Consider the following 27,881-nt stretch of genomic DNA (forward strand, 5'->3'; position numbering starts at 1 on the left):
AGATGGGAGATGCTGCACGGTCCCAAGATAATGGATGCTGAACATTCCCAAAATGGGAGATACCACGGTGTGCTGAGATGGGAGATGCTGGGTAGCCCCAGGACAGGAGAAACCACAGAAGATGGGATGTGCCACGTGATCCCAAGGAGGGAAGTGTCCTGAGATGGGAGATTCCGTGTTGTCCCAAGGTGGGAGATAGTGCAGATTGGAGATGTCGTGTGCACTCACAGTGGGAGGTGCTGCACAACCCCAGGATGGGAGATGCTGTACAGTCCCAGGACAGGAGAGGCTACATGGTCCTGACACAGGAGGTGCTGCAGGAGAGGAGATGCCACGCTGACCTAAGACAGAAGGTGCTGCACAGACCCAAGATGGGAGATGCCACATGTTGTAGCTCCGGGTGCCATCACCAGGCTCCCCTGTGCAGCACCTGCTCACCAGCGCTGACCTGGGCTTTCCCAGCCTTGCTATGGGCACTGCTCCGTGCACGTGAGGACCGGTGATGGCCAGGCTCCTTCTGCTGAGTATCCATCGCCCAGCAGATCCCCGGGGCTCCTCCACACACCGTGCCCCATCCCCACCTCCCCCATCCCCATTTTGCACGCACCCCCGGCATCGCTCTGAGCCTCACCCCACAGATCCCCGTGCCCTGGACCCACTGCTGACGCTGGGAGCTTCATTGCCCTGCAGCGCACAGGACTGCCGAGCAAGCCGTGCCGGGGGGAGCGCCGGGCTCACAGCGCTGCACATGTAATTGATTTCCCCAGGAAACCCAGCCCAGCTGCAGCATCTGGTCCTCACCGAGGGCTGCCTTTACCTGCTGCTGCAGCCGGGCTCCGGCACGGAGCTCCTGGTGCTGCGGAACCGGGGCTGCGCTGGGCTGGAAGGAAGGAGGCTTCTGCCTTGGCTCTGAACCGTACCCATTTTTAATTATACGAGCTGCTCAGGCTTTATATTATCGTATCAATGACATGAAACACCAGCATGTATTGATTAAACTCAACAAATGCAGCACCCCAGGCCTCAGTTCAGGGGATGGCGTGGCTCAAAGCTGGAGGGGACAGCACGGGCAGCGGTCGGTCCCGGCGGCAGCGTCCCCAGCGTGGCTCAGTCCCAGCGGGGCGTCCCCACAGCCCGGCCCCACGGCCCCATAGGGGCAGGGTCCTGTCCCTGGCAGCGGGGTGAAGGCGGGAGTGTGTCCGTGGTTCGGTGTGTGTGGCTTTTCCATCCGTCCGTCCGTCCTTCTGCTCCTCCGTGCCGCCTTTCCCGGAGGCGCCTAGCTCCGGATCGCCGTCTTCCTGTCGCGGTCTTTACTCTGTAGAGAAGAGGGAAGAGGGTGAGTGAGTAACAGAACTGCCCCTGGGCTGGGATTGCCAGCAGCAAGCTGCCCCATGTCCCCGTGGGGTCCTCCCACCGTCCCCAGGTGGGCAGAGAGTCAGGCAGTGGCGTCCGAGTGTTGGGGAAACCTCATCATTGTCACCACCACCACCAGTGCCATCGAATCACAGAATCATTAAGGTTGGAGAAGACCTCCAAGGTCACCCAGTCCAACCCCAACCACATCCCCAGGTGCCACATCTCCACAGTTATGGGACACCTGAAGGACAGTGACCCCACCACTTCCCAGGCAGCCCATGCCCCTTCCCCACTTCCCACTCTTTGGGGAAGAAATTGTTCCTTGTATCCTCGTATCCAACCTTGCACAACTACCATCACCACCCGTATCACCACCACCAATAGCACCCCACCACTGCTGCCATTACCACCATCAACACCACCACCACCACCTTCAACACATCGACCACACCACAACCACCACCACTACTGTCATCGCTACCACCACCAGCACCACCAGCACCACCAGCACCACCCTGGCCAGGTGGGTGCAAGCAGAGCTGCTGCTTCTCCTTTCCTGTTGATGGAAATGGCCAAGCTAGATGAGGCCCTGGGCAACCTGATCCAGTGGGGGGCAACCAGCCCACAGCAGGAGTGGGGCTGCAGCAGGGGGACTTTGAGGTCCTTTCCAACCCAACCCATCCCATGGTTCTATGATCTGTAAGGACCCTTCCAACCCATCTCATGGCTCTATGATCTTTAAGGACCCTTCCAACCCAACCATCCCATGGCTCTATGATCTTTAAGGACCCCTCCATCCCAGCTGTTGCATGGTTCTCTGTGCCTCCTGCTGGCACCGTGCGCCCTTTTCCAGTGCAGCCGTGCCGTGGCTGTGCCGGAGTCGCTCCGCGGCGTTGCCGGTGCAGCCTCCCCCACGCTGCACGTGCGGCCCCGGCTCTGACTCTTCCTTTGTTGCCGGGGGTGGGGAGGGGAGGGGAAGGGGAGTTCAGCTCCGAAATGGTAAAATTAAATTTCCCAGATGTTCGGGCCCCAGGAGTTCTTGTGCTGTCTGGAGAGGAAATGGGGATTCGGAAAATCCCGCCTCATATTTTTTCCCCTATCACCTTGCCTTTCCGCTGCCATTAAGTGCAGCAGGAACAGTAAATTATGGGGCTGCGTAGCCGGCCCATCTCCAGATACCGTGGGGGAGCAGCGGGGTCAGCAGGGGCTGCCCGGCCCCATTGCACTGCTCCAGGCACGGAGTCCCATAGCCATGCTGCTGTCCTGGGGCAGAGCTGAGCCCCGCTCCAGCGCCGTGCCCTGTGGGATTGGGCTCTGCCAGGAGCTGCCCACAACCCCGACCCACCGGACAGGAGCTGCACCTGGTTCCCAGCTGGTGGGTTCCTGGCGCAACAGGCAGAGCTCAGTTGGGTGCAGTCGGGTGCTCGGTGCCACACAGGGCTGCCCGCCCTGCTCTGCTTTGGAATGGAGACGTTCATCCTCTCTATGGCAGTGGGGCAGAGCGCTGAGCATTGGCATTGTTGCTGCACCAGCAGGAGCTGCCAGGCTCATCACCAACAGCTGAGCAAACGCTGAACTCCATTGGCCCCTTCTGGGCTACAAAGCCAGCACTGGGTTGTACCCATCCCCACGGATGGGGTCTGGGGCAGCCGCTGGCTGCAGGTTGCAGGTTGCAAGAGCCTGAGAGGAGTTTTGCCCCCATCTCATTTGCAAACTCTGCCATCCCACTGAGCTCCCAGCTGCTCTCGGTGCCCCCTCCCCATTTATGCTGCCTCTTAAATGTGTGCTTCTGACCCAGGGGTCAGCGTGGGCTTTGGGGTGGGCTGTGGACAGGGGGAGAGCACCAGGAAGGGTCTCAGTCCCGAGTGCGTTCAGCAAAGGGAATTTCATTGAGTTTAGGCTTTTTGTGCCAAAACGGAGCCCAGCCCTTAGCCTGGCCAGGGCTGTCCAAGCGCTGCCCCATGCCGTGCCAACTGCTCTTCACCCAGCAGAAGTAGCTCAGGTCCCCACCACCAGTGTCCTCACCAGTACCAGGTATCCCACCAACACCACGTCCCCATGTCCCCGCCAGCACCGTGTCCCCATCCATCACCCTTTGTCCTGGGCAGGACAGCACAGGCAGTACCATGAAGGGACGCCCAGAAGATCCCAGGGAGGTGACCTCTCCTCTGGCTCACCACCCACACTGTGGCACAGCCTCCCCCTCCACTCGCAGCTCCCAGGAGCCCTGGCACACCCTGCAGTGCCAGCAGTGCCTGCTGTGCCACAGCCCCATGGGCACAGGCCCATCCCTGCTGCCCAGCAGTGTCACACGCACACACACACACACACACACACGTGCCAAATGCCCCGTAGTTTCCACTTCCCTCCTGCTCATGCATGGCACAGCCCAGTCCCTGCAGGCTGTGGGCACGGAACACCCCATGCCCACCACTCTCCATTGCTCGCCATCGCTGTTTGGCAATGAACAAAACAGAGGGGCTTTTCCCAGGGGTACGGGGTTGGGGTCGGCCCCAAAATCCCAGCGGGAATGCATTGGGACACTGGGATATGGCATTGGGACACTGGGATATGACACTGGGTAACAGAACTGGGTGAGCCCCCCGCTGCCCACCAGGCATCGTGGCCGAGATCTGGGAGGAGTTTGTAGCAAATGGTGCTGCCTGCTGCCCCACATCCTGAGTTCCTGTCCCCTCACGCCCTCCTGGCCAAGCAGAGGGCCGGACTCTGTGCCATGAAGGCGCGTTGGTCGGGACGGCATCCGCACACGTAAGCAGAAAGGCATGGTGGAAAAGTGAGCACTGCAGGGTGGGGATGGATGGACGGGGAACACTTCAGCCAGGGCGTGCAGAGCCCTGCCTCCTGCCAGGGGGATGCGGGCAGGGGGCTGGGCACTGCCTCCTGCAATGGGCAGGGGTCTCTGCCCTGTCTTGTGCGATGGGCACATTGGCAAGGGGCTCCGTCTTGTCTCCTGTGATGGGCAGGGGTCTCTGCCCTTCATTATGTGACGGGCACATGGGCAGGGGTCTGCACCCTTCATCATGCAATGGGAACGTGGTTGGGGGTCTCTACCCTATCTTGTGCAGTGGGCAGGGGTCCTTCCCTTGTTTCCTGTGGTGGGCAGGGGGGGTTTCTGCCCTTCATCGTGCTAGGGCACAAGGGCAGGGGTTTCTGCCCCATCTTGTGCAGCAGGCAAAGGTCTGGGGGCTGCCTCGTGCAGCAGGCAGGGGCTGCAAGGCTGCCTCCTGCAGTGGATGTGGTATTGGGGCTGCCTCCTGCGATGGAAAAGGGGACCTTGTGCCATGGGCAGGGGTCTGCCTCCTGTCTGGTATTCAGGGGTCTGGGGGCTGCATCCTGCAGTACCTGGGGGCCACTTTGTGCCGTGTGGGGGGTGTGGGGGCTGCCTCGTGTTGGGAGGTGCATCTCCATCCCCTCTCTGTGTGCCATCCCTGTTCATAGGTGGTTTATTTCCATCATTTCATACCCAGGAACAGCACAGGGTCCCCAAAGGAGCGTATTTGGAGCACCTCGAACTCTCCAAGCACCAATCTGGGGGGGTGGAGGGGGTCTGTCTAGAGTTACTGCAGGAATAGAGACGTTCTTCTCCTGGGGAGGGGGGGGAGGAAGGGGTTTGCCCCAACAAGAGCTGCAGCAATGAGGACTGAGGGATCGGTGCAAAGTTGGTGATGCTTTGGAGACAGAGGAGAGCGCTGGAGGTTTCCGAGGGGAGCGGAAGCTTTCCCTTCCAGCTCTGTGGGATCTCCCCCCTCCACCTGCAGCTTCTGTTCGCATGAAGGTCAGGGGGGAGCCATGGAGCATCCCAACCCCATAGGTGCTCTGGGCCTCGGCAGAGCTGCGGGGATGCGGGTGTAAATCCTCACTGAGGTGACCCTCCGGCCCCACAGAGCTGGAAGGGCGCGCAGGGAGGATTAGCGGGTTTGGGCTTTTCCTGCTTGGAAGCTCTCTCTCGAGCTGTCACAGTCCACTCGTGAGCGCTCCACCACCGCCGTTTGGTGCGTCATGAGCCCCCAGATCCTCCACGGGTCCATCCTCCTCTTCATCCTCCACCCAGGATCAATGGGAGCAGGGGGGGGTGCACAGTGCACAGCGCACAGCCAGCCCTCCCCACTGCCTGCTGCCCCAGCTCCCCCTGCCCGTGGGTCTGGGTGCACGGCGCAGCTCATGCAGGCTTTGCTTTGCCCCTGGCACCTGCCCTGTGTGTGCAGCAACGCTCACAGGTGATGCAGCCCCAGGTGATGCCCAGGGGCACAGCACAGTGCAATGCAGCACTTCCCTGAAGGCGCAGAGGAGCCTTTGGTGAGCCCACACTACACACGGGGCACCGACACAACCAGTGCCACCCATCTTTGGGATGCTTAGAGGGCACCAGACCGTCCCCCTGCGGCCACGTGGGCACCCAGCACTGCCCCAGGGCCCAAACCCAGCGCTGGCACAGGGCACAGCCTCCGCCACCGAGAGCTGCTGTGCCACACAGCGCTGGATGTGCACCCGTCCCTGCTTCGCTTCCTGCCCCTCTGCTTCCCATTTCCAGCTCCTAAAACCCTCTAGGGTTTCCCGTCCCCCCACTTCTTCACTCTTTGGGGTTTGGAGCTAGCAGATCTGCACATGCTGGAGGGAAGCGCTGTTTCCATGCTCAGACTTTGGGTTCTGTCGTATTTCCATACCCAAACTTTGGGTAGTGCCACGTTTCCATGCCCAAATCTTGGCATCTGCTGCGTTTCCATGTGCAAATTTTGGGTTCTGCTGCATTTCCATCCCCAAACTTTGGGTTCTGCCAACTCTCATGCCCAAGCCTCGGGTCCCGTTGCATTTCCATGCCCAAACCTTGGGTTCGGCCACATTCCTGTGCCCAATCTCTGGGTTCTGCCACATTCCTGTGCCCAATCTCTGGGTTCCGCCACACTCCCACGCCCAACCCTTGGGTTCCACCACACTCCCACGCCCAAACCTCGGGTCCCAGCACACTCCCACCCATCCCCGCACCCCTCGGACCCTCGCTCACAGCCACTCACCAGCTTCCTCTGGTTGCTGAGGCAGAAAGTGCAGATCTGTTTGGGCTGGGAGTTCTCGGAGTCGCGGGGCGGGGGGCTGCCGCCGCCGCCGTGGTGGAAGAAGGCCGGGCTGGTGTGGCAGGGCTGCCCGTCGCCGCACGCCTCGCCCACCAGCAGCACGTTGCCCAGGTGCGAGATGTAGCTGGAGGCCAGGCGCAGCGTCTCGATCTTGGAGAGCTTCCTATCGGCCGGCTCGGTGGGGATGAGGGTGCGCAGCGCCGTGAAGGCGGTGTTGACGCTGTTGGTGCGGTCGCGCTCCCGCGCGTTGGCCGTGTGCCGCTGCCGGGGCTCGCGGTGCAGCCGCCCGGGCTTCTTGCCGCTCCTCCTCTTGCCGGCTTTGATGCCGAAGCCGTCGGCGTCCAGGTGGAAGGGCTTCTCGTCGGAGCCCGAGCTCTCGCTGCCGTTCTCCTCGTCCTCCGACAGCATGCTGATCTCGGGATACAGGTAACGGCCGGGCGCGGGGCGCAGCATGGCGAAGGACATGGCGAGCGGCCGGCACCGCGCGCACCGCCGGCACCGCCGCCCTCAGCCCCGCCGCATGCCACAGCCCCGGCGCCGCCGGGGGGCAGCTCGCTGCCGGAGGGGGTCCCCGTGCCCCCGCGCGCCCGACGGCTCAAGGACCGCGCACGGCCGCGGCGTCCCCCGCCGGCACCATGTGCATCCTAAGGCGCGAGTGGGGCCGGAGCGCGGGGCTTTATAGGGCGGTGGGCAGCCAGGCACCGCCCCGCGCCCCGCAGGCTCGGCCTACCTGCGCTGCCCGGGGGGGTTTAACCCTTCCGCAGCTCCCCCCCCCCACCTCGGAGCGCCCGCTGTGTGTCACCTGCCGGGACCCGACGGCCCCTCGCCGCGGGCACGGGGTTCCGGGGTGTGGGTATGGCTTTGGGGGGGGTCTCCTGCCCCTCGCAGCGTGCAGGGGGTCCCAGCCCCGTTAAGCGTGGGGCGCGGACGCTGCCTGCGCACGGGGTTCGCGTAGCCATCCCCTGCGCCCCGGGGTCAGGGCTGGGGCTGCTGGGGGGGACCCCCGGGAGGCTCCTCCCCGCCTCCCCCTCACTGTGACCGTATCGGTGCTAATGGGGCAGAGAGGAAGGATTAACCCTTCGGGGGCCGCCCGCGGTGCTGCCTTCCAAATGGCCCCAACGGCTGCGGCTCACGTGGGGCAAAGGAATCCGGGGCTGTGGGGCAGCTCGGGGCGGGAGAGGAGGGGGATTCCGGGGGGTACCCATCCCCAAACGTCAGGTCTGTGGCGCTCCGGGTGCAGCCCCTGAGCTGCCCAGTTCTATGGGGCGGATTTATGGGACGGGTCGGAGCCTCGGGGGTGCTGCGTGGCTGGGCTTCGTGAGGAGGGGGCAGGAGACCCTCGGCCGCACTGCCCCGATGTGCACGGGAGCGTGAGCTGAGCCCCATCCGTGCGCAGCGCTGCAGGACCGCAGCTTTGCAGCGCGGTTCTTTGTGCTCTTTGCGCTGGTGAAGCAGCGTCCCGACCCCGCCGGGAAGGGGCTTTGCCACTTGTTGTGCCCACCCCCCCCCGTGCCGCGTCCCCGCAGCAGCTCCGAGCGCTCGGGGTGTGCTTTGGAAAGCCGCGGCTCCCGCAGGCATCTGCTTTCGTTTAGCTCCGCTAACGATCCCTCTTTTATCCGGCACCTTCCGTCCCTGCGCCATCACCGGGCGCTTTTCCCTGCACTGTTCTTCCCGGAGAGACGCACGTCCGTCTGTCTGTCTGTCCGTCAGTCCGTCCCCCGCAGCCGGGAGGAGGAGGAGGAGGAGGAGGAGGAAGCAGAGGCTGCAGCCCTCCTCCCTACGGGGGGTGGGAATGCAGCAGTGCTGCTGCAGGTGACGCTCAGCACTGGGACGCGGCCAAAGCACCAGCCCCAGTGCTGGCTCACATCTCCCTTCTCCAGAATCAGCCGGGTTGGCACCGGGACTGCTGCGTCCCACCCCCAGCTCTGCTCCTGGCTGAGTCCCACTGCTCCATCCCATTCCATTGGCCACGGCCATCCCACTCCTGGCTGAGTCCCATTGCTCCATCCCATCCTATTGGCCGCCACTGTCCCACTCCTGGCTGTGTCCTGCTGCTCCATCCCATCCCTCTGGCCACTGCTGTCCCATTCCTGGCTGTGTCCTGCTGCTCCATCCCATCCCGTTGGCCATCACCGTCCCACTCCTGGCCACATCCTGTTGCTCCATTGCACCTCTTTGGCCACCCCCACCACCCTGGCACAGAGCAGAGTCTGAAATTCCCCCCCCCCTCCTTTCCAGCTCCTGCCACAGTTTTATTACCTGGAAGTTTGGCTCCAGTGCCCCCAAACGATGGCAGAGGGGCTGCTGCCTGCGGCCTTCCCCTGCTCCTGGGGGTTTCCCTTCCCCATCTCCATGCCCTTTCTATGTAACCCCCACTTAAGGGAGTGCCTCTCCCACAGCTCCCTGAGCCCCAGCCCCATGGCACCAATCCTGGTGCAGGACCCCCAGGACCCCGCAGGCACCCTGCCTGAGTGTGGGGCAGCCCCCAGCCCTGGGGCACAGAGTCCTGCTCACTTACGGGGCACAGCCCTCACCCCATTGCTGCTCCCCCAACCCTGGGGCACAGAGGGTGCCGTGGCGCAGCTTTCCCCGTCCCCTCCTCTCCTCCACGTGGACCGGATATTTTCAAGCAAAGAATCTTTCCTACGACGCTCTCCAGCTGCCAGGAATGTGCGTCTAGGAATGCCCAGGGCCCATCCAAGAACAACTTCCAGACGTGCGCTGAGTGACGGCACTGCCTCCAGTGCTCCGCATCCCCCCCCGCCTGCACTGCCGGCACCGTTGGGTAGGAGGGGGCACAGCCCAGGGATGGGGCTGCAGCTCAGGGGATCCCCCACATCACCTGGGGGGGTGGGACGGGACCTGGATTGGCCCCACGGCTGTGTGTGTCCCCACGGCTGTGTGTGTCCCCGTGGCCGTGTGCATCCCCATGGCTGTGTGCGTCCCCGTGGGGTTTTGGTGCGCATTGGCACCAGCGCTGGCACCGATGGCACGTGGAGCTTTGCTCCCTGCCCCGGGATGGGCAGAGCTGGGGACAGAGCTCCGGGGATGGGGTGAGTCAGTTGGGGAGGGGGGATCCATCCTGGCTGCATCGCGTGGCGCAGTGCCTGTTTTGGTGAGCACAGCGGCGTCGGGGCAGCACCGCTGTGCATCTGCGGGGCCCCCGGTGCTGCTGTGTGCAGGGAACGCATCCCAGGCTCGTTGAGATCCTGGCAAGAACTTCACCCAGGGATTCCTGCACTGAGAGTCCGCAGTGCCTGGCGGAGCTGAGCTGCCTGGGGAAGAGACGCTCCGTCTGCCCGTCTCAGCTCCAGCGCAGCCCGGGATGTTGTAAACACGGCCGAGCGCGCCTGCAGCAAACACTGCTGTGAGTGCACAGCTGTGCCCTCAGCTCGCCCCCTGTGCGTGGGGCTGTGGGGAGCACCCGGGTGTGGGGAGCACCCAGGTGAGGTGGGCATCCACATGGGCGGAGCACCCAGGTGAGGTGGGCACTCACATGGGGGGAGCACCCAGGTGATGGGAGCACCCAGGTGCAGGGAGCATTGTGCAGGGAAACAGCTCTGAGAAAGCCAAGCTACTTAAATCTGCAGAGCCCCACAAAGGTCTCTACACCCCTGTCCCCTCTGTCCGTCTCTTGGTGCTGCCCAGCACCGTGTGCTGTGCAGCCACCTGAGTCCCCAGTGGATCCACCACATCCCATATCTGGTTGGTGGGGACAGCGATCGGATGAGAGGGGATGGCCTCACATTGCACCAGCGGAGGGTCAGGTTGGATATTAGGAACAATTTCTTCTCCTGAGAGCAGTCAGACACCGGCACAGGGGCATGGGGGGGATCACCATCCCTGGAGGTGTTCAGTAACCGTGGAGATGTGGCACCTGGGGACATGGTGGGGTGGGCTTGGGGATCTTGGAGGTCAGTTCCAACCTCTGTCTGGCGCTGCATGGGGGCATCCGTGCCAAGCTCAGTGCTGGGCTCAGCACCGCATGCCCTGAGATGTTGCTGTCCCCCCACATCGCTCTCCATCACCCCATTCAGCTGCAGGAATGTGGGGAGCTCACAGAGCGGGCGTTTCAATGGAGCTCTGAGCACGGAGGCTTCTCACATCACAGCTGCCGTGGGATGAGGCATGCAGAGCCGACGTCCCGCTGTCCGTCTGTCTGCACCGGGACGTGGGGTGGTCCCGGATCACCGTGATCCCGACCGTGTCCCCTCAGCTCGGAAAATTCCTGCCAGGTTCCCCCGGGGCCGCGCACATCCTGCGCTGACGTGTGCTGGGGAGTGATGGATGGGTGCGGTGTGGCCCGGGGGCTCCCGGCAGCTCCGCTCCTCGGGGCGCCCGGCGCTGTTCCGTGGAGGCCCCACTGCAGTTCTGCAGGTGTTTATGGGGAACAGATGGCGGCGGGGTGAGGGTGACCCCTGACTGCGGGGTGTGGGGGGCACAGGTCACCCTCACACCTCCTCTCGGGGCGTTGGTAATTGGGGACGGGGTCTCTGCGTTGTGTAACGCCGGGGCTGAGGGGGAGAGGACAGCGGGACCTGGCTTCATCCCGATCCCAGACCCTGGAAAGGACACAGCTGAGGGGTGAGGAGTGAGGCCATCATGCTGATGTTGTGTGGTTGTACTGATCGTTCTGTCTCCATGCCGATGGTTGTGTGGCTGTAGGGATGGTTTTGTGGCTGTAGGGATGGTAGTGTGGCTGTGGTGTAGGTGTAGCCATGCTGATGGTTGTGTGGCTGTGCCAGTGGTTGTGTGGCTGTGCCAGTGGTTGTGTGGCCATGGTGTAGGTTGTAGCCATGCTGGGGGTTGTGTGGCTGTGCTGATGGTTAGGGAGGGAAGATTTAGGTTGGATGTCAGCTGAAAGTTCCTTACAATGAGAGCAGTGAGGTGCTGGAACAGCTGCCCAGAGAGGCTGTGGATGCCCCGTCCATCCCTGGAGGTGTTGGAGGCCAGGTTGGATGGGGCCCTGGGCAGCCTGGTGTAATATTAAATGTGGAGGTTGGTGGCCCTGCATGTGGCAGGGGGGTTGGAGATTCATGATCCTTGAGATCCCTTCCAACCCTGGACATTCTGTGATTCTGTGATTGCACGGTGGCAGTCCAACTGGCTGCTTTCACCCCAGACCCATGACCTCATGCAGACCCCAGACCCTCCCCTCATCCTTCATCCTCCCTGCTGCAGGACATTCGCAACACGGTGGGCAACATCCCCATGGAATGGTACCAGGACTTCCCACACATTGGCTATGACCTGGAGGGGAAGAGGATCTACAAACCCATCCGCAACAAAGACGAGCTGGACAAGTTCCTGGAGAAGATGGAGAACCCTGACTACTGGTGAGCATCGTAGAGCTGTGGGATGGTTGGGTTGGAAGGGACCCCCCAGCCCCACCTCTGCCATGGGTTTGGAGCACTCTACCAGCTCAGGCTGCCCAGAGCCCCATTTGTGGGCACATTACTAGGGAGCACCTCCCGGTGCTCCAACTGTGGCCTCTTGGGCAGAGCAGAGAGGGGAGGACCTCCTTCACCCTTCTGGCCACGCTCTGTACAATGCTCCCCATTTTCCCCTTGGCCCTTTTTGCCACCAGGGCTTTCTTCTGGCTAGTGGTCAGCTTGTTGGCCACCATTGGCCTTCTTGGCCAGCAGGGCTCACTGCTGGCTCATTCTCAGCCTCTGGTCAACTGTTGGTCAACTGCTGGTCAACCGTTGGTCGAACATTGATTAACCATTTGTCAACCGTTGGTCAACCAATTTGTCAAACATTGGACACCCGTTGGCCAACCAGGACCTCCAGGTCCTTCTCCACAGAGCTCCTTTCCTGACCCAGATCTGCCTCACTCCCCGCAGGCGAACAGTCCAGGACAAGATGACAGGCGCAGACATAAAGCTGACGGACGAGCAGGTGGACCTGGTGCATCGTCTCCAGAAAGGGCAGTTTGGGGACGTGCACTTCAATCCCTATGAGGTAGGCCATGGCCTTCTTTCCACTCCCAGGTGGCACAGAGTGGGGTCTGGTTGGGGCAGGAGAAGCTCAACGGCTCTGTGTGTCTCCACAGCCGGCCATCGACTTCTTCACCCATGAGGTCATGATCCACCCAGTGACCAATCGCCCAGCAGACAAACGGAGCTTCATCCCATCCCTCATTGAGAAGGAGAAGGTGAGAGTGGGAGCTCCGAGGGGCTGGGAGTGTGTATCTGGGCATTCAAAGCACTCCCGTCTCAGCCATACTCATCCCGTCCCCACTGTAGCCCATCCATACCCACCACCATCCCCATAGCAGCAGCTGTTACACACCCTGTGGCACCCCCCCAGTCCTGTCTGGCCCCATGCACCCTTAGGGGCAGAGCTGCATTCAGGGCATCGCTTTCCAACCTCACATCCCCATCGTTCCCATACACACCGTGTCCTGTGGCCCTGGGCCTGACCTGTCCCCATCCCTCAGGTCTCCAAGCTGGTTCATGCCATCAAGATGGGCTGGATCAAACCCCGCAAGCCCAAGGAGGACACCCCGACGTACTACGACCTCTGGGCCCACGAGGACCCCAACTCCATCCTGGGTCGCCACAAGATGCACGTCCCGGCCCCCAAGATGAAGCTGCCGGGGCACGAGGAGTCCTACAACCCTCCGCCGGAGTACCTGCTCAGCGAGGAGGAGGTAGGGGGGTAGGGGGCCCGGCTGTGGGCAGGTAAACCACCCGAGCCCCCTCCCGCCCTGCTGACCCCATTCCTCCCCTGCAGAAGTTGGCGTGGGAGCAGCAGGAGCCGGCCGAGCGGCGGCTGAACTTCGTGCCGCAGCAGTACCGCTGCCTGCGCGCCGTGCCGGCGTATCCCCGCTTCATCCACGAGCGCTTCGAGCGCTGCCTCGACCTCTATCTGTGCCCACGGCAGAGGAAGATGAGGGTGAGAGCCTCCCCGACCCCAGAACCCCCACCCACGTGTACAGCGTGGGCATTGCTCACACCGATGCGTGCCCCCCATCCCCAGTGCGCTGTGTGCCGGATCACGGTGCTGCACGCGGAGTTGTGACGGAGTTCTGAGCCATGTCCCAATCTGTGCCTCTCACAGGTGAACGTGGATCCCGAGGATCTGATCCCGAAGCTGCCGAAACCGCGGGACCTGCAGCCCTTCCCCACCACGCAGGCGCTGGTGAGCAGCCGCGCAGAGCCGGGGGGCGGTGGGCGCGCCGTGCCGTGCGCTGGGTGCTGCAGAGCTGGGGACGGTGGTCTCTGCAGACCCTCACCCCCCTCCTTTTCCCCTTCCTCCCCCAGGTGTACCGCGGGCACAGCAGCCTGGTGCGCTGCCTCAGCGTCTCCCCCAGCGGGCAGTGGTTGGCATCAGGTACGGCCCTGCACCGCGGCGGCACCGAGCGCTTCGGCACTGCTGGAGCTGCTCCGGAGCCCTGCTCTGCGCCAGCCCGGGGCTCTGCACGTGTCAGAGCCGTTGTGGGGGGGGAGGACGGGGGGAGCCCGGGCTCAGAGCCACAGCACCGCGTCCCGCAGCCGCTCGCGGCTCCGTGGGTTTTTCCAGGACCCCACCCAGGAGTCTGCATCCCAACAGCGGAGAAAGTGAGCGCGGCGCAGCCCCGGAGGCTGCAGATTGAGAGCAGATGGCAGTTAACAGCCCACTAAGGCACATGTGCTTTTTATAGCGCGCGGCGCTTCCCGGCTGCCAGCTCCCGGTGGCCGCGGCGGCGGCCGGTTGCACAACGCGGCATTCCTGGCCCCGGGTTGGGAACGCGGGCTGAGCTCAGGCGTTAAAAATAACCCCGAGCCGCGGGGACACGGCGCGTGCCACCGCTACCTGCGCCCACGGCCGCGTCCTGCAGCGAGCCGCGCCGTGCCGCGCCGAGCCGGGCGTGCTGCCAGCACAGCAGCTGCACCGGGAGCCGACCGCGGGCAGAGCTGCGGGGTGGGGGCTGTTCTTTTTGCTGCGGCCCCCGCTCACGTCTCGCCTTCGTGCTGCTGTGGAATCTCCCGGCGCCCCGCGTGGCGCTGAGCCGCGGCCGTACCAGCAGCGAGACCCCAGGGAGCCCTGGCAGCCCTTGTGGCTGAGTCCAACCATTGACCCATCTCCGCCACCTCCCACTCAGAAACTCACGGAATTGTCAGCGTTGGAAAAGACCTCAGATCATCGAGTCCAACCATCGACTCGCCCCCACCACTAAGACCACTAAGGTCATTGAGTCCAACCACTGACCCACCCCCACCACCTCCCCCCTTGAAAGAGTCATTAAGGTTGGAAAAGACCACTAAGATCGATGAGTCCAGCTGTCTATGCACCTCCATTACGTCCCCACTCAGAGAATTATGAGATCACTGCTGTTGGAGAAGACCACTAAGATCACTGAGACCAACCACTGACTCAATGTCTCGGTGGTCTTCTCCAATCCCAACAGTTCTGTGATTATAGGAGGGGGAGATGGTGAGGGTGGGTCAGTGGGTGGACTCAATGATCTCAGTGGTCTTATCAACTTCAGTGACTCCTTTGAGGGGGGAGGTGGTGGGGATGGGTTGATTGTTGGACTCTACCATCTTAGTGGTCTTCACCACCCCCACTGATTCCATGATTTTCTGGGTGGGGAGATGGTGAAGATGGGTCAACTGTTGGCTTGGTGATCTCAGCGGTCTTCTCCAACTTTAATGACTCTTACGAGTGGGGAGGTGGTGGGGATGAGTCGATGGTTGGACTCAATGGTCTGAGTGGTCTTCTCCAACCCTGCCTTCCATGATTCTCTGAGTGAGAGGTGGTAGGAAAGGATCAGTGGTTGGACTTGATGATCTTTGAATATCTGAGTGGGAGGTGGTGAGGATGCGTTGATGGTTGGATCTTAGTGGTCTTCTCCAGCTCCAACAATTCCATGATTCTCTGAGTGAGAAGATGGTGGGGATGGGCTGGCAGTTGGACTCAGTGATCTCGGTGGTCTTTTCAATCTTAATGACTTTCTTGAGTGGGGAGATGGTGGGGGTGGGTCAGTGGTTGGACTTGATGGTGTTAGTGGTCTTCACCAACCCCATTGATTCCATAATCGTCTGAGTAGTGGGGAGATGGTGTGGATGAGTCAGTGGTTGGTCTCAGTGATCTTAGTGGTCTTCTCCAACGGCAGTGATCTCATAATTCTCTGAGTGGGGACGTAATGGAGGTGAGTAGACAGCTGGACTCATTGATCTTAGTGGTCTTTTCCAACCTTAATGACTCTTTCGAGGGGGGAGGTGGTGGGGGTGGGTCGATGGTTGGACTCGATGATCTGAGTGTCTTTTCCAACGCTGACAATTCCATGAGTTTCTGAGTGGGAGGTGGCAGAGATGGGTCAATGGTTGGACTCAACAATCCTGGTGGTCTTCTCCAGCTCCAACAATTACACCATTCTCTTGAGCGGGAAGATGGTGGAGATGGGTTGATGGTTGGACTCAATAATCTTAGTGGTCTTCTCCAACTGTAATGACTCTCTGAGTGGGGATGGGTTGCTGGTTGGACTCAGTGGTCTTGGAAGCCTTTTCCAACCTTAACGATTCCCTGACTCCATGACCCACTCAACGCATGCTTCCTGCAGGCTCCGATGACGGCACGGTGCGCTTCTGGGAGGTGTGCACGGCGCGCTGCATGAAGACCTTGCCCGTGGGTGGCGTGGTGAAGAGCATCGCCTGGAACCCCAACCCCACCGTCTGCCTGGTGGCCATCTGCGTGTGAGTGTCCCCGTGCACCGTCCTGCACCCTCCAGTCCCCGCCAGGAGCTGCCCGGGGCAGTTGGACGCGGTGATCTTGGAGGACTTTTCCAACTTCAGTGGTTCAGTGATTCTTTGAGTGGGCATGGTGGGCACGGAGATCTTCTCCAGCCATAACGACTCCCATGATTCCATGTCACTGAATTTCCTCTCCCACAGCTTTTCAGCTTCTAGGGAGATCCTGGGGACTCACCTCCAGCACTGGGGACTCTGGTCTCGAGCTCCTGTCCCTTGTTTGGCTACAGATGAGCTTGGCAGCCTTGCACCATCCCACCCATCCCCCCGCCATCATCACGCAGGGCTTGCAGAAGGGTTTCCCCTCACCAGCAGTGCCCTGACCCCTTCCCTCCCCAATCCCACACTGCAGGGAGCAGTCGGTGCTGCTGGTGAACCCGTGCCTTGGGGACAAGCTGCTCTATGGGGCCACTGACCAGGTGCTGGAGTCCTACGTGCCACCAGAGGAGGAGCGTGTACAGCCTGTCCAGTGGGTCACAGCCACCAGCGAGGAGCACAGCAGAGGCATCCGCCTGACAGTGCAGCACAGCAAGGTGGGGACAGGGCAGTTCTGGGGGATGGAGTGGGGCAGCCCCACTGATGGGCTTGGGGAGGGGGCCTGTGTGGGTCAGCAAGGGTCAACAAGGCCAAGTGGATGGCATTGGGTTGGGGCAAAGTGTTGGGTTGGTCCCTTCCAACTCAACTCGTTCTGTAGTTCTGTGATCTTTAAGGAACTTTCCAACCCAACTACTGTGTGCTTCTGTGATCTTTAAGGGCTCTCCCAATCCAACCATCCCATGGGTTTATGATCTTTAAGTACCCTTCCAACCTAACCCAGCCCACCCAACCATCCCAGGGCTCTATGGTCTTTAAGGTCCCTTTCAACCCAATCCAACCCAACCATCCCATGGTTCTATGATCTTTAAGGTCCTTCCCAACCCAACCATCCCATGGTTCTGTGATCTTTAAGGTCCTTCCCAACCTAATCCAACCATCCCATGGTTCTGTGATCTTTAAGATCCTTCCCCACCCAACCCAACCGTCCCATAGTTCTGTGATCTTTAAGGTCCTTCCCAACCCAACCCAACCCAACCCAACCATCCCATGGCTCTCTGATCTTTAAGGTCCTTCCCAGCCCAACCCAGTCTATGATTCTATGCTCTCTAAGGACCCTTCCACCCCGCCATTCTATGATTCCATGGGTCTGACTCCTCCCCGTTGCCCGCAGGCCTTGAAGCAGGTGACCTGGCACGGGAAGGGTGATTACTTCGCCACCGTCGTGGCCGACAACAGCAACATGCAAGTGCTGATCCACCAGACCAGCAAACGCTGGAGCCAGAACCCCTTCCGCAAGAGCAAAGGGCTGGTGCAGTGCGTCCTCTTCCACCCCATCCGGCCCTATTTCTTCGTGGCCACGCAGCGCTACGTCCGCGTCTACAACCTCCTCAAGCAGGAGCTCACCAAGAAGCTGATGGCCAACTGCAAGTGGGTGTCCAGCATGGCCATCCACCCTGCAGGTACGGATGGCGGTGCCGGAACGGAGCACCCTGGGGTGCCTACGGCGGTGTGTGGGGCTCACCTGGTGATGGGTGTCCCACTCCTTCCTCCAGGTGACAACGTCATCTGCGGCAGCTACGACAGCAAGCTGGCCTGGTTCGACCTGGACCTCTCCACCCGCCCCTACCAGCTGCTGCGGTGAGTCCCAGCCCCCAGGGCCGCCCCCATCCTTCCCTCCCCGTGCTGCAGAGCTCAGGGCCGCACACAGGTTTTATGATTACCATTTTCCAAAGCACTGACCTTTGGAGTCAGCTTTTTGGTAGGTACTCCAAACACACATGGGGTTGAAGCAGAAAGTCCCATCGATGAGAGTCCCTCATTTCCCAGTGCTGCCTCTTGCACTCAGGGTCCTACACACAGCCCACTGATCTACAGTGAGGATAAGCACCCTGTTCCAGCTCCCAGTTAAGCCATACATTTATTTTACTGGTGATCACAAAGCATTTTCATCATCTTTCAGTTACCATGGACTGAACTTCTTGTACAAAGAGCCTGAGTGACAAATGCAGGTTAACCCAAGGTGGGGGTTTCCCATAGCAAAGTGATAATTACCTTTGCATGGTTTTGTTCTGCTGCCCGGCCCCTAATTGTAGAAGCAATAAGCAAGAATTTGGTGTCCCATATAAATAAATAATCAAAATACAATCTAGAGAACCCCAATTTGCTGCTTTAGGAGCAGCATTTCTGTAGGCACGCTGATACCCGATGGTTGGCAGCAGTGATGCAGTTGGCAGCAGTGATGCAGTGAGCTCGAGGCAGATTGGGTAGGCAGATGGATGGGTTGTACGGGTTGTCAGAGAATTTTGGGGAAGGGGCTGCATAGAAGGGCCGTGTTTATGTTGTAGATGTTCATTGGAAGTGCTCAATACTGAGTTGGACAGGGCTTTGAGCAGCCTTGATCTAATGAACCCCATGGCAGGGGCTGGAATGGTTGACCATTAAGGGCCCTTCCAACCCAACGCAACTATTCCATGGCTCTGTGATCTTTAAGGATCCCCCTACTCAACCCAACCATCCCATGGTTCTATGAGCTTTTGGGACCCTTCCAACCCAACCATCCCACATCTCTATGATCTGTAAGGACCCTTCCAACTCAACAATTTCAAGGCTCTGTGATCTTTAAGGACCCTTCCAACCCAACCATCCCATGGCTCTACAATCTTTAAGGACCCTTCCAACCCAACCATCCCATGGCTCTATGAGTTTTTGGGACCCTTCCAACCCAACCATCCCATGATGCCATGACTTTACGATCCCCCTGCGCTGACGGCACTCACTCTTTGCAGGCACCACAGGAAGGCACTGAGGAGCGTGGCCTTCCACAAGCACTACCCGCTCTTCGCCTCGGGCTCGGACGACGGGACCGTCATTGTGTGCCATGGCATGGTCTACAAGTACGTGGGAATTGGGCCGGGGAGGGTTCGATGTCTTCCCATGGGGCGGGGGGCAGCGGAGGGTTGGTTATGGGGCAGAGGGAGCAGAGCATCGATGGGGTGACCCCACGGGTGGATGCAGAGCCCCGCACTGACCCATCTCCCCACACAGCGACCTGCTGCAGAACCCGCTGCTGGTGCCAGTGAAGGTGCTGAAGGGCCACGCGCTGACCCTGGACCTGGGCGTCCTCGATGTCATCTTCCACCCCACTCAGCCGTGGGTCTTCTCCTCCGGCGCCGACGGCACCGTCCGGCTCTACACGTAGCTGCTGCCCAACACCGGCACCCCAATAACACCGGCACCCCAACACCAGAACCCCAACACAGGCACCCCAACACTGGCACCCTGACTACACCAGAACATCAACACCGGTACCCCGACAACACCAGTACCACAATACTGGCACCCCAAGAGCAGCACTCTGATAGTGGCACCCCAGTACCAGCACCCCAAGAAGACTGGCATCCCAACATCAGCACCCCGGTGACATCGGCACCCTGACACCGGCACCCTGACTACACTGGCACCCCAATACTGCTCCCTGACACCAGTACCCTGATATCAGCACCCTGATATCAGCACCCTGACAACTCTGGCATCCCGACACCGGCACCCCAATACCAGGACTCTGAGGCACCCTGACTACACTGACACCCCGATACCAGCACCCCAATACCAGGACTCTGATACCAGCACCCCAACATCACCGACACCCCAACACAAGCTGGGAACATCTCTGCTCCTACCCATGGACTCCGGAACCTTTCTAATTTCTCATTAAACTTATTTTTGGGTACAGAATCGCATCTTTGTGTTCTCCAGCTGCACCAAGGAGCACCCAGCACCCCAATTCCTGCGCGGTGCTGCCCAGTGTGGTGCCCTCCAGCCCCCCCCCAGAGTGTCTGTGGGGTTTCTCCATGCTTGCCTGCCCCACAGCATCTCCCATGGCCGAGAGAGATGCTCCCGAGCTGAATGCACAGGACCTGCACCCACTTTGCCCCACAGGGACACATATGGGGGTAACACTGCCCCATAGCACACCCGCAGAGCCCACCCCACAAGCATCCAGAGCCCCCCAACCCTCCATCCATCCAGAGCCCCCCCAGCCCCACGTGCCGCCCTCTGACCCCGCGGTCCCGCAGCCGCACCGTGAGCTCATCCCGTCCCGCCGTGAGCTCAGTGTTGGCCATGGGCCAGGATTGGGGAAACCAAACGGGAACTTTCCCGACCCACATCGACCACACGGCCCCACAGGACCCCATTGCGGGACCCACATCAGTGGGGTTTGTTCCCTGCACAGCCCGACCCCTGCGTGAGCACCCCAACAATTCTGCTCCTGCTGCAGCCAGAGCTGAGCAATGGGACCGAGGCTGGGGCGTAAGCAACAGCAAAAGGCCGGGGCACATCTCCCCCTACCCCAGGTTGTGGGGTCAGGGACAACCTGGGTCGTCAGAGGCTCAGGATCAGCCCCACACGGCTCCTGGCCCCCACCCCACAGCGCAGGGCCTGGCCCACTGCTGCCCCACTCCATCCACCCACGTTCATTCTGGAGCCCACTGAAGAGCACAGACAGCACAAGGAATGAGGGAAGCCCCCCTACCCAAGCCCTCCCCCCACCCACCCACTTCCAAGCCCTCCGCTATCATTAACACCCCCCTCCCCCATTAACAAACCCCCACGTCAGCCGCATCCCTCACCCCACACCACCTCCCAGCCAGGAGCAAAGAAAGAGCTTTATTATCGAAAAATAAGTTTATGTACAGGTGTGTTTGGGGACGCTCACATTCCTGGGACCCCCCACCCACCCACCACACAGGGGTCCGTTCACCTGCTGTGCCCATCCCGGGCTCTGGGGGGAGCGGAGGAAGACGATGGCGCTGCAGAGCGGGGCCCGTGGGGGGCGCGTGGCGGTGGCTGTGGGGCTGCAACCCCATAGCGCTGCGTGGGGTCAGAGGATGCGGACGAGGCGGCCCAGGGTCTCTGCCACCTTCATGCGGACGGCGGGGACCGGGTCCTTCAGGAGGAGGTTGAGGGCTGCGGGGAGCAGAGCGCGGGGTGGGGGGAGGCAGGGCTGGGGGCTGCCCACGCCCCTCCTCCAGCCCCCATCCCCACCGTCACACACATCAGGAGGGGGCATGGGGACCCCAAATCCCCTCTGGGATCCCAAATCCGCTCTGGGAATCCCCTATGCCCTTGGGGTTCCCAAATCCCCTTGGGGGTCCCAATTTTCACTTTGGGAACACCAGATCCCCTTTGGGTCCCCATATCCCCTTGGGGTCCCCAAATCCACTTTGGGAACACCAATGTGCCTTTGGGGACTCCAATTCTCTTTGAAGAACCTCAATGCACAACAGGGATACAAAACCCCTCTGAGGACCCCAAATCCACTTTGGAGCACCCAGATCCCACTGTGAACCCCAAATCCACACTGAAAACCCAATATCCCTTTGGGGACCCCAAATTCAATTGGGTGATTCCCAAATAGGGATTCCATATCCATTTTAGGGACCTCAGATCCCCCCCCCCCCCCCCAATGGACCCCAAATCCACTTTGAGAACCCTATATTCCCTCGGGGACCCCAAATTCATTTGGGGAACACCATATCCCCTTGGGGTCCCAATATCCCCTGTGGGGACCCCAGATTTCCTTTGGGAAACCCATATCCCCTTGGAGACCCCAAATCCCCCTATGGACCCCAAATCCATTTTGAGAACCCTATATATCCTTGGGGACTCCAAATTCACTTTGGGGACCATGAAATACTCCTGGGGACCCCAAATCTGCTTTGAGTATCCCAAATCCTTCCAGGAAACACAAATTCACTTTGGGAACCCCATATCCACTTCAGAGTCCCCCAATCCACTTTGGGAACACAGTATCTCCCCAAAGGGGACTCCAAATCCTCTGTGAAGACCCCAAATCCACATCAGGGACCCAAATCCCCATTGGGGACCCCATATCCACTTTGGGGACCCCAAATTCCCCTGTGGACCCCGCATCCACTTTGAGAATCCTATATCCCCTTGGGGACCCCAGATTCACTTAGGAGACCCCGAAATACTCTTGGGGACCCCCACAACCCCTTGGGAATCCCATATCTATTTTGAGAACACTATATCCCCTTTGGGACCCCATATCCCCCAGGAAACCCCAAATCCCCCATTTTGAACCCTAAATCCACCCTGAGGACCCCATATCCCCCGGGAAACCCCAAATCCACTCGGGGATTCCTGAAACTCCTTTGGGGACTCCCTGTCCCCCTCGGTGACCCCCCAGGACCCCCTCACTGGATCCTCCCCCCCCGGGGAACGTCCCAATGTGGGGAAGAAGGCGGGGAGTCGGTCCACGCGTTGGCCCCACAGCCGCCCTCCCCATCAAGCACTTCCCAACGCCGGGAGCCGTCCTTCCGAGCAGCGAAACCCCACTGCATTTCGCCATCCCATTTTTCCAGGAGCTGTTTACCCGCAGCGCAGGAGAGTCCCCCCCCCTCCTCCCCCCTCAGCTCCCCCTGATTTATGCCACATCCCCCTCCTGCGCTCCTCATCCTCCGCCCCGGGGGTGCCCCCCCGGCCCCTCCCGTCGCTCCCCCCATTACTCACACCCGGATTATCTTTCACTGTTGCTAACAGACAGCCCTCTTTCTTCTGGACGGGGCTCAGGGAGCCAACGGAAAGATAGTTTTTCCTTTTTTAGTGTTTTTTAAGCTCTCTTGGAACGATCCGAAAGTTTCCGTGCATTACTCTATACTATGAGGTCACCAGTGACAAGGAAAAAATCCCTGAAATCCAGGAAAATTACTTAACTCTGCTCCAAAATGCCACCGGCTTCAGTCGGGCTTTTTATGAGCCCTTCGCCGGGAGCCGAGCGCTGCCCCATCGCTGGGAGTGCTGCCCCACAACCAGGAACCCCGCTGTGCGGTGTCCCCGTCTGCTCCCAGCGCTCAGAGTCACGGAATTGGGAACGTTGGGAAAGGCCTCCAACACCCCCGAGGGCAGCGCTCAACTCATCCCCACCACGTCCACCATGGGGTCATAGAGGTTGGAAGAGATCTCCAGGATCCCCAGCTCCAACCCCAACCCACCCCACCGTGACCCTAAATAGATCCAGAGTCATTAAGCTTGAAGAAGACCTCCAAAGTCATCCAGTCCAACTCCAACTCCAACCCACCCCCCACCATGACCCTAAATAGAACCACTGAGTCATCAAGGTAGGAAAAGTCTTCCAGGATTCCCAACTCCAACCCCAACCCACCCCACCATGACCCTAAACAGATCCATAGAGTCATTGAGGCTGAAGAAGACCTCCAAGGTCATCCAGTCCAACCCCAACACACACCCCCATCACCATAAATAGACCCACAGAGTCATCAAGGTTGGAAAGGACCTCCAAGATCCCCGAGTCCAGAGGTCAACTCATAGCCACCATGTCCACTGTAGGGTCATTGACATGATTGGAAGAGACTTCCAAGATCCTCAACCCCAACCCACCCCCCCACCATGACTGTAAATAGAACCACAGACTCATTCAGGTTGGAAGAGACCTCCAAGGTCATCCAGTCCAACTCCAACCCCAACCCACCCCCAAGCATGACTGTAAATAGAGCCACAGACTCATTCAGGTTGGAAGAGACCTCCAAGGTCATCCAGTCCAACCCCAAGCCACCCTCACTGTAACCCTACACAGACCCATAGAGTCATTAAGATTGGAGAGGCCCTCCAAAGTCACCCAATCCAACTGCACCATGCCCACTACCGTGTCCCCAAGTGCCACATCCCCACAGTTCTTCAGCACTTCCAAGGATGGTGACCCCACCCCCACGCCCAACCCCAGGCAGCCCATGTCAGTGCCTGATTGCTCTTTTGGGGAAGAAATGTTTCCTAATCTCCAACCTGACCCTCCCCTGGTGCAATTAAGGCCATCCCCTCCTGTCCCATAACATGGGAGCAGAGGCCAACCCTCTCCCTCACCACAAGCTCCCTTCAGGAGCTGTAGGGAGCGATGAGCTCTCCCCTGAGTCCCCCCTGCTCCGGACCCACACACCCCACACCCACACCGCTCCCCGCAGCGCTGTGCTCAGACCCTTCCCCCTGTGTCGCCCCCTGGACACGCTCAGCACCTCAGCGTCCCTCTCGCGGTGAGGAAGGACTGCTGGGTGCGGGGTGGGCGCAGTGTGGGGTCCCGCCGTGGTACTCACCCGAGATGAGCTGCTCCAGGTCCACCTGGTGGCAGTGGTCCTCCCCCACGTGCAGCACGAGGAACCCTGGGGAGGAAGGTCAGGGTTAGGGCTCGATGGGACCCAGCGGGAATCCCGAGCTGAGCGTACAGAGGGACGCAGGGCTGCGCTGTGGGTCACAAAGAGCCACCCTGCAGAACGTGGGGACGTGGGTCAGTGCTGTGCACCAGGAACGTCCGACCCACAGTGCCGAGGACATCGCCTAACACAGCCCCACAGCTTCCTGCATTATTTTGTGATTTTTAGTGATGGTTTTCATGAGCAGGTGCATGGATGATGGCTGATCCGAAAGTAGTGCCTCCTGTTTTGTTATGGTGGCCCACAGTGTCAGAGTTGGGTGGTGGTGGGATGGCAGGAGAGGTTGAACCCACCCCCACCACCCCCACTAACCATGTCCCTAACAGAATCACAGAGTCATTAAGGTTGGAAGATGCCTCCAAGATCCCCAACCCCAACCCATCAACTAACTGCGTCCCCAAGTGCCACATCTCCACCTGGAAGACCCCAGGGATGGGGATCCCAGCACCCCCCTGTGCCAACAGCCACTCTTTCCAAGAAGGAACTGTTCCTAATATGGCGCTATGCTTAATTCCTAAGGAAATGGTGTCAGTTTTCAAAGATTACAATTTGAAAAGCCATTAATTATATCGCAGAAACACATTGCCAAGTCAGACGCGTACTGAGGAACGTTTCATAAAGACCAAAAAGAGGCACCAAAAAAATAATTTCATCACTACAACTGAAATTAATATAAAGTTAGGGCTCAGACGGACTCTGCCACAAAAGCTCATCCCGTGATGGCAAACTGGCAGCAAAAAAACAACCTGAACCATTTGACAATGGCGAATTGTCAAGCAACGTATGGAAAGCACGGCAGATATCATCTCTCCCCATTAAAAAAACCAGTTTTCCTCAGCAGACTGTGGCCCAGTGGACTGAAGGAACAGGAAAATCTATTGAGAGAAATGCAGAGAGTAAAGCTGCTCCTTTCCAATCGGTGGTGACGGATGAAAGCGCTGATGTACCAACATGGCTCAGCTCTCCGTTCTAATTAGAGGTCCTGGAAATGAATGTAAGGTCGCCAAAGAAATGGATTCTTTGGGGCTGTTAAGAGGGACAACCTCTTGGTTTGGCAGGACATTCATTTCTGAAGAACTGCTCTCAAGAGGAAGGCACAGGATGAGGGAAATCAGAGCAAAAATCTCTGATGAACGCCTCACAAGGAACCACGACCGCTGCCACTGAACCAGAGTGGTGCGTTAAGTTTCACAACAATAAGGTCAATTATCCCACTGGTTTTATGGTTTTATGCTCTCCTTATGTTTTCAAAAAAAAAACCCACAAGTTCTGTTGTTTATTTAAGTTAAACTATCTTATATATTTTATATGTGGCCCAAGACGACTCCTCTTCACTCAGTACTGGTGAAGGTGAGCCAAAAGGCTGGGCACCCTTGGGACAGATGATGGGACTACGGGATGGTTGGGTTGGAAGGGTCCTTGAAGATCACAGAGCCATAGGATGGTTGGATTGGAAAGTCCTTAAAGGTCATAGAGCCATGGAATTGTTGGATTGGAAGGGTCCTTAAAGATCACAGAGTCACAGGATGGTTGGATTGAAAGGGTTCTTGAAGATCACAGAACCCTGGGAAGGTTGGGTTGGAAGGGTGCTTTAAGAGCCATGGAATGGATTGGGTTGGAGTGGTGCCCCCACCAGCACCTCTGCAGCTCCGTTAACCCACTGCTATGAACCAGCACAGTGCTGCTAGCTCTGCAGAACACAGCCCAACCCTGCACTGCCTTTATCACAACGGGATGAACTTAATCACGATGGGATGATCTGGTCAGGGTCTGTGCAGCCCATGGGGTGCAGTGGGGACTGAACACTCCCCCCCCCAGGACCCCATGGGGGTGCAGAGTGGCCTGGAAGCAACAGCATGGAGCAGGCACAGCCTTACCGATGAACATGGGCGCAGCCGCTCGGATGTCCACCCAGGAGCTCTTGAAGTAGAAGAGGTTGGTCAGAACCAGACGGTTCAGCATCTCTGGGTAGCTCTGCATCTGCAGGATGCAACGCAGAATCACACAGCAGGAAGGGCTGGAAGGGACCTCTGGAGATCCTCCAGTCCAAACCCCCAGCTGGTGGCACTCTTGGCCACCAGGGTTCACGCCTGGCTCATAGTCAACAGTTCGTCAACCACTATTCAACCACCGGACAACCATTGGTTAGCCATTCAACTCTTGGTCAACCATTAGCCATCTGTTGGTCAGCCATCTGCTGTTCAACCACTGGTGAACCATGGGTCAACCACTGGTCAACCACTGGTCAACAACTGGTCAAAATTCAAGTCCAGTGGTCAATCATTTTCTAGATCTCCAGTTCAACCTCTGGTCAACCATTGGTCAATGATTCAATCACTGGTTAATTGTTGATCAAGTGTTGGTCGACCATTGGTCAACTGTTGGTTAACCAGTGGACAAACATTCAATCATTGGTCAACTTTTGGTCACTCATTGGTCAACCACTGGTCAACCACTGGACAACTACTGGACAACTGTTCAAGTTCAATGGTCAACCATTTTCTAGATATCCAGTTCAACCACTGGTCAACTGTTGGTCAACCATTGGGCAACTTTTTGGGTCAATCAATGATCAACATTGGTCAACCACTCAATCAGAGGTCAACCACTGTTCTACTGTTGTTCAACCACTGTTCAACAGTTGGGTCAACCCTTGGTCAATCACTGGCCAACCACTCAACTATTGGTCAACTGCTGGTCAACCGTTGCTCAACCATTGGTCAACCACTGGTCAATCAATCGCTGGTCAACCATTTTTCAACCTCTGCTCACCCGCTGGCCAGCTGGGCAGCACTCACCAGGTGCTTGCAGACGTTGTTCATGAACTCGCCGTAGTGCAGGCTCCGGTCCTCCCGCAGGTGGTTCAGGAACATGTCACACAACCCCTCACAGCCCATGCTGGGGCCGCACATGCGCAGAGCGAACTTGCAGGCCTGCAGCACACACACAGGGGGAGGTCGCAGCGTGCCGGGGGGCCCAATGCATCGCCGCGTTTCCTATTGGGTGCCCCTCCACGCCATGCGCTCACCCTGACGACCTCGGGTTTGGGGTCCTGGAGGTGCAGCAGCAGCGTCACCAGCCCGTTGAGGATCTGCTCGAAGAACGCCTCGCAGTCACCCTCGCTGAATTTGGTCAGGTTGCCAAAGAGCACGATGGATGAGCGGCGGAGGTCGGGCTGCTCCTGCAGGTGGGGACAAGCTGGGCTCAGGGGCTGCCACTGGGTGTGAACTCCCACATTTCAACCCAATATCAGCCCCCTCCCCTGGGCCAGAGCCCCACAAGAGGAGGGGAACAGATGGGGGACGCTGGGGACAATGTCTCCATGCTGCATTCACCTCCAACCATTTGAAGGAGCTCAGTAATGCCCATCCTACACACAGTGCCCAGCCCAGCCCCTGCAGTCCATCAAGACCCCA

The 27,881-nt window shown here is 59.4% G+C and overlaps 3 protein-coding genes across 4 annotated transcripts in view; 1 reads left to right on the plus strand and 2 right to left on the minus strand.

The window, feature by feature from the left end:
* BOP1 (BOP1 ribosomal biogenesis factor) overlaps positions 1-19,972 on the plus strand; it is a 50,399-nt gene extending 30,427 nt beyond the window's left edge. The window contains exons 4-16 of the mRNA XM_031609458.2: positions 11,628-11,782; positions 12,293-12,410; positions 12,502-12,603; positions 12,889-13,101; positions 13,185-13,346; positions 13,512-13,592; positions 13,715-13,784; positions 15,997-16,129; positions 16,536-16,716; positions 17,391-17,679; positions 17,773-17,857; positions 19,006-19,113; positions 19,265-19,972. Of these exons, the coding sequence (XP_031465318.2) occupies positions 11,628-11,782; positions 12,293-12,410; positions 12,502-12,603; positions 12,889-13,101; positions 13,185-13,346; positions 13,512-13,592; positions 13,715-13,784; positions 15,997-16,129; positions 16,536-16,716; positions 17,391-17,679; positions 17,773-17,857; positions 19,006-19,113; positions 19,265-19,418 (1,851 nt within the window). The 3' untranslated portion in view covers positions 19,419-19,972. The remainder of the gene's footprint in view (positions 1-11,627; positions 11,783-12,292; positions 12,411-12,501; positions 12,604-12,888; positions 13,102-13,184; positions 13,347-13,511; positions 13,593-13,714; positions 13,785-15,996; positions 16,130-16,535; positions 16,717-17,390; positions 17,680-17,772; positions 17,858-19,005; positions 19,114-19,264) is intronic.
* Positions 652-6,967, minus strand: SCX (scleraxis bHLH transcription factor). The gene is made up of 2 exons (XM_031609459.2): positions 6,390-6,967; positions 652-1,315 (listed from the first exon to the last, which is right to left on the minus strand). The coding sequence occupies exons 1-2, from the start codon at positions 6,909-6,911 to the stop codon at positions 1,277-1,279; spliced, it is 561 nt and encodes a 186-aa protein (XP_031465319.1). The 5' UTR covers positions 6,912-6,967; the 3' UTR covers positions 652-1,276.
* An 892-nt stretch (positions 19,973-20,864) lies between the features above and the next one.
* MROH1 (maestro heat like repeat family member 1) overlaps positions 20,865-27,881 on the minus strand; it is a 52,066-nt gene continuing 45,049 nt past the window's right edge. The window contains exons 37-41 of one of the 2 annotated variants that reach the window (XM_090138243.1): positions 27,494-27,646; positions 27,264-27,398; positions 26,343-26,445; positions 24,349-24,414; positions 20,865-21,187 (exon numbers count right to left, since the gene is read on the minus strand). In XM_090138243.1, coding sequence (XP_089994369.1) covers positions 21,102-21,187; positions 24,349-24,414; positions 26,343-26,445; positions 27,264-27,398; positions 27,494-27,646 — 543 coding nt within the window. In that variant the 3' untranslated portion in view covers positions 20,865-21,101. The remainder of the gene's footprint in view (positions 21,188-24,348; positions 24,415-26,342; positions 26,446-27,263; positions 27,399-27,493; positions 27,647-27,881) is intronic. The other variant, XM_090138242.1, reaches the window with a different exon arrangement.

This window comes from Phasianus colchicus, chromosome 3 (genome assembly GCF_987193195.1).
Source record: "Phasianus colchicus chromosome 3, bPhaCol1.hap1.1, whole genome shotgun sequence".
Lineage (NCBI taxonomy): Eukaryota > Metazoa > Chordata > Aves > Galliformes > Phasianidae > Phasianus > Phasianus colchicus.

Coding starts and splice junctions, on each gene's coding strand:
- SCX (XM_031609459.2), bottom strand. CDS start 6,911: ATGTCCTTCGCCATGCTGCGCCCCGCGCCCGGCCGTTACCTGTATCCC. Junction 1,316..6,389: donor TCAGCAACCAGAGGAAGCTG/GTGAGTGGCTGT, acceptor TCTTCTCTACAG/AGTAAAGACCGCGACAGGAA.